At 43.5% G+C, this 10,853-nt stretch overlaps 1 protein-coding gene across 5 annotated transcripts in view; it reads left to right on the forward strand.

Annotated features, from left to right (window-relative positions):
* Positions 1-2,330: 2,330 nt before the first annotated feature.
* SCAI (suppressor of cancer cell invasion) overlaps positions 2,331-10,853 on the forward strand; it is a 137,281-nt gene continuing 128,758 nt past the window's right edge. For 4 of the 5 annotated variants that reach the window (XR_012382198.1, XM_025888740.2, XM_073905743.1 and 1 more), the window contains exons 1-2: positions 2,331-2,467; positions 3,188-3,232. Coding sequence is in view for 3 of the 5 variants with exons in the window: in XM_025888740.2 (XP_025744525.1) it covers positions 2,415-2,467; positions 3,188-3,232 (98 nt within the window). In the remaining 2 variants the exon portion in view is untranslated. Of the gene's footprint in view, positions 2,468-3,187; positions 3,233-10,853 lie in introns of those variants that run through there. The other variant, XM_073905744.1, reaches the window with a different exon arrangement.

The raw sequence follows: 10,853 nt of genomic DNA on the forward strand, positions 1-10,853 counted from the left end.
TAGGTGACTTTGCCAAGGTTGCATAGGAGAGCTGGAACTTGAACCCCTTTAGGGCATACAAGAGTACGTCTTAAAACCTCTTAAGCCATCTTAAGCAGTATTGGTTATTGTAACTGTGTGACCCTGCACGAGTTGGGTTCTCTGGATCTTAAAATTCTGTGTCTAAAATAAGAAAATACCAGAGTTGATCTCAGAATTAAAAATAGCACACATAAAGTACCCAGTCCCTGGCCCAAAGCTGCCATTTATTGAGGGCTCATTCTAATATACCATTTGCCCAAATTAAATGTAGATGGGAAGTAATAATCTAAGGCAATATATAATTGCTGATACAGTAGCTTATGAAAGTGCAACGAATTTGGAGAAGAAAGTGATGTAGAATGGAATAATTGGGAAAGGCTTAAAAGAGGAAGTGTAAATTAAATGTGGAGAAGAATGATGGGATGTACATTGTTTATTTGGTAAAAACACAAACATTACTAGAACTTGCATGTGACATGAAGATAGAACTGAGGGTGCCCCTTGGGAAGGCTTAAGAGATGAAAGCAGCAGCTCTCTTGGCAGAACCATGTATCAGGAGTTGGCCAATTATAAAAGACCTTGAAAACCACACAAGATTTTAATCCCTATTTTTAAGAAATGTAATGAGTGATATTTCAAGATTAGTCTCCTAGTGAGTTGATGGCCCTCCCCACCAGGACTCCTATTCCACCTGCCACACTCTTTGTCTGACAAATTATTCTGCCCCCCCCCTTCTGGTTTGGTTGAGATCAAGGCTGTCCATAGTTTGGTGATTTGGGGATTACATAAAAATTAGGGGAACCAACAGATGTTCGACTTTTTTCCTTGTCAAAGCCATTTAAAAACCCCCACTACAATTTATCATTATTTCATAGAAGGAATGTAATTTTTAACATGAAAGCTATAAAAGAGCCATCTGAGAATAAAGGACAGCCCTTTCCACCAAATAAATTCGGTTTTGTGAAAAGCTGTATCCTAATTTTTGCCATTTGTGAGGGTCAGTGAGAGATTTGTCCCTAGTGTGCTGGTGTGATCTACTCTAGGCTGTCACATTATTGATGCATAAAAACATTTTATAATAAGGTAATAGCAAAAGAGTTTGATGCCTCCTCCCAATTCCAAATAGTTGCCAAATATCTACCAAAAACAAAAACCTGTTCATGTGGAATGTAGAGAGGCTACAGACTACATTGAAGGAAGAATTTAAATGTTAATGAGCTATGTCCTCTCTCTCTTTTTTTGAAGATTTTATTAGAGAGAGCATGAGGGGGGGAGGGTCAGAGGGAGAAGCAGACTCCCTGCTCAGCAGGGAGCCCGATATGGGACTCCATCCTGGGACTCCAGGATCATGACCTGAGCCAAAGGCAGTCGCCCAACCAACTGAGCCACCCAGGCGCCTCTTACGAGCTATGTCTTCTTCTCAAGGATGGTCTTATTAAAGTATAATAGGAATGGTAACTAATACTGTGCTTATGTGCTGGCAGTCTTGCTTGTTTGGGTCTGTCAAAAATGCAGTGAAATTTATTTTTAAATCGATTAACTGGCATTGAATTTACAATCATCTACAGTATCACAGGATGGTTAGCACACACTCAAGGATCCATTCTACTTAGTCCTTCCAAAATGGAACACATTGCTTTTAGGTATGGCAATTCTGTTTGCAGTGATGATTTTCCTTTCATGGTAATTTTTTAAATCTCTTGCTTTCTTGGAAGCCTGCACACAAGCTTGTGATCTTTTCTGCAGGGGACTGAGCAGCTGAAACATGCTTTATTTTGGTAGATTCTTGCAGTTTTCTTGCTGGATCCTCTATGAAAGGTACCTGTGAGCTGTGAGACCATTTCAGCATGATGTAGAGTTAGGGACTGCATCGAGATGGTTCAAAATGAAGCTCGTTCTGGAGAGTTACCTCACGGTCGCACCTGCCAGAGTTTGGGAAATTGCAATGCTTGGCTGTTGGTCCTGGCGTGGTGCAGTGTTGGGGGGCGCCAGCTGGTGTGTGGAATGCAGGACGCAGAGCCAGGAGAACCTGCCGGCAGGTGTCTGGAGCCTGAGATGCAGTTTCTACTTTCCAGCGCATGGTGGCGCTTAGGTTTCCCTTGCCCTGCTAGCAGTCTCTAAGGCACCTCCGCCGCCACCTGCAGTCTCAACCAAACCTAGGTGGCGGGATGTGACGGCCCGACCGTCCAATCGACTGCCAGGCTTTCGGCCACACTACGGCTCTAGCCAATAGGAGTCGGGGAGAGGCGCGGAGGGGGCGGGCCCCGCGGCATGCCAGGCAGAGGCGCGAGGCCCTCCTCCCGCCTCTCCGCCTACTCCAGCCTCCGCCGCCTCAGCTTCCCGAGCGAGCCCTGCGGCCGCCGGAGCAGCTCCCGCGGCGGAGCAGGAGCCGGATGGTCAGAGGAGCCCGGCAGCCCCAGCAGCCGCGGAGTCGCCTGGTCCCCAGGTGGGGCGGGAGCTGGGTCGAGGTCGGGGTTGGGGATGGGGCGGGGGCGCGGGAGCGGGCCCAGGGGCAGCGGCTCGGGGCCGTGAAGCATTCGGGGCTCCGAGACGGGAGGGGCGGGGGGTTCTGGCTGAGGGGGGATTGGGGGCATCCAGGGGCGGGGGAGTGGGCTGGGCGGCGATCGCATCCTCGATGCCGGGTGAGAGGGGCGTGTGAGGGAAGGGACGCCGAGGGGTGAGACTGGGGGCGCGGGGCCGGGATGGGCAGGGCGCGCGCGCCCCGTGGACGGGCCGTGGAATGCGGGGGGCGCGGGGCCGGGAGGGGCGGGGCTCGGAGGGGCTGTGCACGCTCGGGAGGGGGTGGGCACGGGCAAGGGGAGGCCGGAGGAGCTTTCGGGGGTGACGAGGCAGACAATGAGTAGGTGGAGGTGGGTGGTTTTGGGGAGCGGGGCTGTGACGAATAGGAGCTGAGGATGGAGTGAGGGACTAGCAGGGAGAGCAGGGTTTGGGCAAAGCAGACATTAGGGGAACCGTGAGTCCCAGGATTGCTTGGTCTTGGTAAATAGGGGAAACAGAGCATAAGGCGTTTGTAAGGTCAGGTATGAGCTTAAGCGAGCCTGTGGTCCTAGAGGGTGGTACGCTGAGTTTTTGACTGGCACAGTAGGGCCAGGAGACGTGTTCTTATATGTTACTTTTAGTTACCGTCTTATTTGTTTGGTTGTAGACTGACTGGCACAGTGGAGAAACCACCTCGAAAACGGAAAAGCAGGTAAGGCAAAATGCCTTCCTATTTTGTTTCGTGTTTTTCCATTTGCTTGGCTACACCTATGCCATGGTGCATAGTTATACACTGTCAGTAGATGAAGTTTTTTATTTAGCTCCTTTTGTAATGAATATAACTACATGCAAGATCTTTCTTTTGAGGAGGTCAGAGTACTACCTGTACGTGTGTGTATGTGTGTATGTGTGTGTGTGTGTAAGATTATACGGGAAAGAGACGTGGGTAATTGAGAAATCCTAGTTTTTTACTTTAGCTGTAATTTCAACTTCTTCACCAGCTCTGTTTAAAAAGCTAGTGTTTCGGGGCGTGGGGGGGCCCCTGGCTGGCTCAGTTGTGGAGCATAAGACTCTTGATCTCAGGGTTGTGAATTTGAGCCCCACATTGGGTGTAGAGATTACTTAAAAATAAAATCTTAAAAACAAAACGAAACTAATGTTGGGGCACCTGGCTGGCTTTTCTTGGTAGAGTGTGCGACTCTTGATCTCAGGGTGGTGAGTTCAAGCCCCACGTTGGGCATAGAGCTTACTTTAAAAAATAAATAAAATATATTAAAAGCTAATGTTTATTGAACATCTACTATGTGCCAAGTACCATGTGCCAGTGCTTTATATGTATTATCTTCTATAATCTTGAAGCACCCCAAGGAAGTATGTACTGTGATCACTATTTTGCAGAAGAGGGAACTGAGGTACAGAGAGGCCAAGATCACTCATCTAATAAATAATGGAACCCACATCTGAATCCAGGCAGTCTCACTCCAGAACTTAGGCTCTTACCCATTGTTTTGTAATGCCTCTAATAAACATGCAATTGAAAATAGATTTTCATTTCTTTTTTTTTTAAGATTTTATTTATTCATTTGCGAGAGAGACAGAGAGAGAACAAGCAGGGGGAGAGGCAGAGGGAGAGGGAGAAGCAGACTTCCCGCTGAGCAAGGAGCCCGATGCGGGACTCGATCCCAGGACCCTGGGATCTTGACCTGAGTCGAAGGCAGACGCTTAACCATCTGAGCCACCCAGGCACCCGAAAATAGATTTTCTTACTGCTCTTCCTTTTATCATCATACTTAGTACATAGAGTCTAATAAACAATCAAACCATAGGGAAATAGAAACAGAGGGCTTAAGTAGTCCACAGACAAGTGAATTACTACTTGAGTGATGAAGAAGAGCATATATCCATCCCACAAACATTTTTGTGTGCATTTCACATGTCAGATACTATATAGCAATTCTGTGTGGTCATGAGAAGATTTCTTTTGCACAGATGTAGGCAGTGGTCTAGAAAGTAAGCTACAGTAGCGAGGATGTGACCAGTAGGACCACTGTCATAGTTAATACTTGGTAAGTTACCAATGTTAGTACACAGAACACCTCAACAGTAAGTAGATTTGAAATGCTGATGACAGAAGTGCTACCAGCCAAGGGTCCTTTGTCATTCTGGGTCTGCACTGTTCAATATGGTAGCCATATATGGCCATAAAGCACTTGAAATATGGCTGGCATGGCTGAGGAACTGAATTTAAATTTTATTAATTGTAATTAATTTAAATTAAAAAACTGGTACTTGACTCCCTGGAAAATATTCAAGTATGTTTAGAAAAATTTGGGTATGTGAATCTACTTTTTCATCTGTAAGTTTTATGAAATCTATATACAGATCAAATATTTCCAGTGAAAATTTAATGTCCAAAACAAGGTGTGCTCTAAGTAAAAATACAATCAGATTTCCGATTAGTATGAAAAAATGAATGCAAAATTTTTTATTACTAATATTTATATTGATTATATGATGAAATCATGTTTTAGATATATTGGATTAAATAAAAGTATTACTAAAATTATTTTCATTTTTTTTCTTTTTTACTTTTCTAACATGGCTATACAAAAATTAAAAATTATTTATGTGGCTTACATTACATGTTTTTTGGGGGCAGATTTTAACTCTCATTACTTCGCTGTCAGTCTCTTGCTGTGGACTCCTGACTGCGTTCTCTACCTCAAATCTAATTCATTCATCATGCTGTGCAAGTTGATCTTGTAATTCTCCTGCTTCAGTCCTTCTGTGGTTCTCCATTGCTTATTGAACATAATTCAGACTTTTTAGCCTAATGATAAAAAGAGACTGCCTTTGGGGTGTTTGGGTGGCTCCGTTGGTTGAGCATCCAACTCTTGATTTCAGCTCATGTTGTGATCTCAGGGTCATGGGATCGAGCCCTTGCATCTGGCTCTGTGCTGAGCGTGGAGCTTGCTTGGAATTCTCTCTCCTTCTCCCTCTGTCCCTCCTCTCTCTCTCTCTTTTGCGCTCCCCCCCCCCGCAAAAAAAGAGACTACCTTTATTTCACTTCTGCTTGTCTTCCCAGTGACAGTTCAGTACTGTGGCCATGGAAATTCTCAATACTGGACCTCTTAAATGTCTAATATTAAATGACTTAACTTTCTGGTGAATCCTGCACAATGAATGAACTGCTGAATGTAACTCTGTGTTCTGCTTGCCATTCCCAGAACTTACGTTCTCTCTTTGCTTTGGGTTTTTGCACATGATTTCTCTTTCTCTCTGGAATACTTTCTCCTTGTTCCTTGGCAAGCTCCCTCCTTTAAGACTGTAGCTCAAATGTCACATCCTGCGTGTGGACTTTCCCACCCTCTCCTTCACCTAATCTGATCCTGTGATAACTTGTACATATGCCGAGGTGTAATGATTTGGGCTGCATTTGAATTCTAGCTCTGTCATATACAAGTTGTGAGATCATACATAAGTTAATAAACCTCCTTGAGCCTCAGTTCCCTCAGCTGTATATGGAAATAATATACATATATTATGTATATACGGCTGGCTGGCTCAGGTGGTAGAGCAGGCAACCCTTGATCTCAGAGTTGTGAGTTCAAGCCCCATGCTGGGTGTAGAGGTAACTTAAAAATTTAAAAGCAAGTCAGGCTATCTGCTCAGTGGGAGCCTGCTTCTCCCTCTCCCTCTGCCACTCCCCCTGCTTGTGCTCTCTCTCTCTCTTTCTCAAATAAATAAAATCTTTAAAAAAAGCTTTTAAAAAGAATAATTGAAAAAAAGAAGTCCAACCCTTAGAGGGTTGTAAAGTGCTTAGTATATATAGTGCCTGGCACATAGAAAGTACACAATCAATTTTATGTTAAAAAAGCAGCTATCAAATACTCTTTATTTCCCACCTCTTTTCTAAATGTATACAGGCTAAAGGATTAAAAATAAGGTATTAAGGCAAAGAAGAAATGAGAGAAGATAATAAACCAGTGGCAAAGTTAGTATATAGACTAGAAAATACTGTACAGTTACTAAAGATGGGTTCCATATTTGGCTCTTAGTTTTCTTAAACAAAGCAAAGAAGAAAATAAAGCTCAACTTCCAGATTCATGGTGTTTATAAAATCAAACACGTGGTTTTTTTTTAAGGATTTTTGTTTATTTATTAGCGAGAGGGAGAGAGCAGGAGCAGGGGGAGGACCCGAGGGAGAAGCAGGGAGCCCCCTGGGGGGCTTGATCCCAGGACCCTGGGATTGTGACCTGAGCCGAAGGCAGATGCTTAACCGACTGAGCCACCCAGGCGCCCCCAAATGCATGTTGTTTAAGAGAAGTACAACTTTTTTTGATTGTTAGGTTTTTTTTTAAAAGATTTTATTTGACAGAGAGCACAAGCAGGGGAAATGGCAGACAGAGGGAGAGGGGGAAGCAGGCTCCCCACTGAGCAGAGAACTGGCCTCTGGGCTCCATCCCAGGACCCTGAGATCATGACCTGAGCTGAAAGCAGACGCTTAACCCACTGAGCCCTGCAGGTGCCCCTTGATTGCCGGATCTGAGAAAAATTTGTCTCACTGGTCTTCATTGTGGGGACCTGTGTTTTTGGGGGGGAATCCTAATAATAAACATAGTAGTGAGTTTTTTATTATTATTATTAATTAATTAATTAATTTTTATTTATTTGACATAGAGAGATAGAGAGAGCACAAGCAGGGGGAGCGGCAGGCAGAGGGAGAGGGAGAAGCATGCTCCTCGCTGAGCAGGGAGCCCAGTGCGGGGTTCGATCCCAGGATGCCGGGATCATGACCTGAGCCGAAGGCAGCTGCATCACTGACTGAGCCACCCAGGTGCCCCAGTAATGAGTTTTTAAAGATTGCTCCTTATAATGCTTCTCAACCCAGGTTCATGTAATGCCAGTGAACATTCTCCAAAGAGCCAAATCAGTGTATTAGTATATATCTCACTGGTGGCTTGGCTTGGTTCAGAAATAAACAAGGATGAAGAAGCTGCAGGGATTCTGTTTATTCCCAGCATCTAGACTAGTGCCTGGCACTTAGAAAATAGTTGGTTGAATTATTCAATGAATATGTCCTTAAATAGTTTTCTATGAATATTATTTCTTTTAATTAACAGATTTTTTTTTACTGTCTTTGTTTTTTTAAATTCATTTAATTTTTAAAATAATCTCTCCCCCCAGCGTGGGGCTTGAACTTAAAACCCCGAGATTAAGAGTCACATGCTCTTCTCACTGAGCCAGCCTGGTGCCCCTAAAACTATTTTCTTAGTAATACTGAGACTTTACTTGCCTTTTTTGCTATTATTCACTCTCATTCACAGTGGAATTTTCTTTTTTTTTTTAAAGATTTTACTTATTTATTTGAGAGAGAGAGAATGAGAGCCAGAGAGCATGAGAGGGAAGGGCGTCAGAGGGAGAAGTAGACTCCCTGCTGAGCAGGGAGCCCGATGTGGGACTCGATCCCGGGACTCCAGGATCATGACCTGAGCCGAAGGCAGTTGCTTAACCAACTGAGCCACCCAGACGCCCTCACAGTGGAATTTTCTGAGGCTACAATTAGGAGTGATTTCACTTCAACTCTGAGGGCTAATGGAATGTGTGTTTCTGTATTACTGTGTTTAAAATTTTTCTTTTACAATCTAATATAAGTATCGATGGGTATACTCACAAAGATAGTTTTTAAGAGTTGTTAAGGGGCTCCTGCGACCAACAAGTTTGAGAGCTGTATGAGAGAACATATTGTAAGAAAGATTAAATTGTCCTTCACTCTCAATTCTTGGGTTGCTCCTTTAACAGTAGGTCCCTCCTTGAGGCGCCTTTCCTTCCTCCAGAATTGCTGCCTCTGGGAGTCCCCAGTGTGGGCTTCCTGAATATTATTTCTTGTAACCAAGTTTTAGTAAGCATCAGGCAGCAATGAGTTTAGGCTTCTATTCTTAGTCAAGAATCATGAGAGCATGTATTTCGCATGTCTGATTAGGTCAGTCCCTGATCAAGTCAGGATTTAGAACTGAACGGACCGCCAACATACATCTCTCAAGAGGTCCTGTGGACAAGACCATGATTTTCCTCAGAAAACAGTTCTGGAATTGATCTAAAAATAGAGAACAAAATAACTAGTTAAGGCCCTAAAGATGGATTATAAAGAAGGGATGTAATGGGGGCGCCTGGGTGGCTCAGTCGTTAAGCGTCAGCCTTCGGCTTGGGTCATGGTCCCGGGGTCCTGGGATCGAGCCCCGCATTGGGCTCCCTGCTCAGCGGGAAGCCTGCTTCTCCCTCTCCCACTCCCCCTGCTTGTGTTCCCTCTCTCGCTGTGTCTCTCTCTGTCAAATAAATAAAATCTTTAAAAAATAAAAAAATAAAAAGGATCCAAACCATGTTTAAAAAAAAAAAAAAGAAAGAAAAAGAAGGGATGTAATGATCCTAGCCAGAAATTTTTTATAGCTTTTATTATCAGTTGCATACTGTGGCCATAAAAATTCTCAGTATCAAATGAAATGACTTCCTGATTAACACTTCAAGATGAATTAATTGTTGAACTTGGTCTTAAGCACCCCTTTGAGTTGGCCTGCTGTGTAGAGTTGTTGACTGTTATGCTATATATCCTGTTACAGTTGGGAAAACAGTTGCCAAAAGTATCATTTTTCTTTTAGGATAGTTGGTGTTAGGTCATTCTTTTTGATAGACATTAGTCAGTGGCTGAATTATTCTTTTTCTTAAGTTTTTATTTAAATTCCAGTTAGTTAACATATAGTGTAATATTAGTTCCAGGTGTAGAATTTAGTGATTCAACACTTAGATACAATACCTGGTGCTCCTCACAAGGGGACTTCTTAATCCCCAGCACCTATTGAATCCGACATTTTCCCGCCCTGCACTCCCCGCCCCCCCTTGTATCTTTTGAGAACATTCCTAGTACACACCAAACTATAATAATGTTTAAGAAGAACTAAGATAATTTGAGATAAGCATTTCATACACTACTCTTATTAATTCTTCCTGTATTTTTTTCTCACTAAAACTTTTATTTCTTTATCTTAGTACATCTTTGTACCCTTAGCACTGAGTGGGTGCTCAGTAAAACTATAGTGAACCAATAAATGAATTGGTAGCAAGAGGGAGTTAGTGTAGGTTGGAGCTTTAGTGGTCCAAAATACTGTGACACTATTTAAGGACCTGATAAACTGTACTAGACCGAAAGGAGTTTTAAGATTAGGAAATTTGATCTCTATGTGGTTTTGGAAAATTCTGAAGACCTCAACATGTCTGCTTAATAATGTTTGGGTTATGAGTTAGAACATCCTCTCATCCTATCAGGAACAAGACCCATTTGTTTGGATAGGATTCACGTTGTTTAAAGCTTTATTGTCTGATGTGGGGGCTTTTTTTAGTGATGTGTTTAAAGCAAAGAGATCTAAGCATTTTTCTTTTAAATATTTTATTTATTTGACAGAGAGAGAGATCACAGGTAGGCAGATGAGCAGGCAGAGGGAGAGGGAGAGGCAGGCTCCCTGCTGAGCAGGGAACTCAGTGCGGGGCTCGATCCCAGAATAAGGGGATCTTGACCCAAGCTGAAGGCAGATGCTTAACCGACTGAGCCACCCAGGCGCCCCGAAATCTAAGCATTTTGATGGTATATGTAATTTGTTTGAATTACATTTGAATTCTAAAACCATTTAAGTGCTCTCTAGTCCTGGGTACCAGGGATATAGACACAAGATTTGGCCCTTGCTGGGGTAAAACTCATGTGGTAGTGGAGAAGGCAGACCCAAACAATGGGACAGTGTAATGACTTTTTATGTATACAAAGGGCTTATAGTAATTCTGCATACGGGTAGTGAGGGCACTTTTTGCAGACATCTCATCTAGGCCCTGGAGGTTTTTAGGAGGTTACTTTGGCATAGTGTGACTATTGAAATGACAGAGTAGACCTTGGATGGACTGACTAATGATGAGATTTTAAGTGAGCTGAATTTAGGACCTGAACCAGGGCAGTGTCCGGTGTGGAAAGAAAGGTGTTTTTAGGGGTTCCTGGGTGGCTCAGTCTGTTAAGTGTCTGCCTTCAGCTCAGGTCATGATCCTGGGGTCTTGGGATCAAGCCCCACATCAGGCACCCTGCTCAGTGGGGAGCCTGCTTCTCCCTCTCCCTCTGCCCCTCCCCCCTGCTCATGCTCGCTCTCTCTCTCTCTCTCTCTCTCTCACTTGCTCTTTTTCTATCTCAAATAAATAAACAAAATCTTAAAAAAAAAAAAGAAAGGTGTTTTTAATAGTTTGGGCTGTGGTGTCAGTTTTTAGAGATTAAGGAGTGCTTCTCAAAAAGGGGCAGTTTT

This window comes from Callorhinus ursinus, unplaced genomic scaffold (assembly GCF_003265705.2).
Source record: "Callorhinus ursinus isolate GAN/ISIS: 27379988/994484 unplaced genomic scaffold, GSC_fseal_2.0 scaffold24, whole genome shotgun sequence".
Lineage (NCBI taxonomy): Eukaryota > Metazoa > Chordata > Mammalia > Carnivora > Otariidae > Callorhinus > Callorhinus ursinus.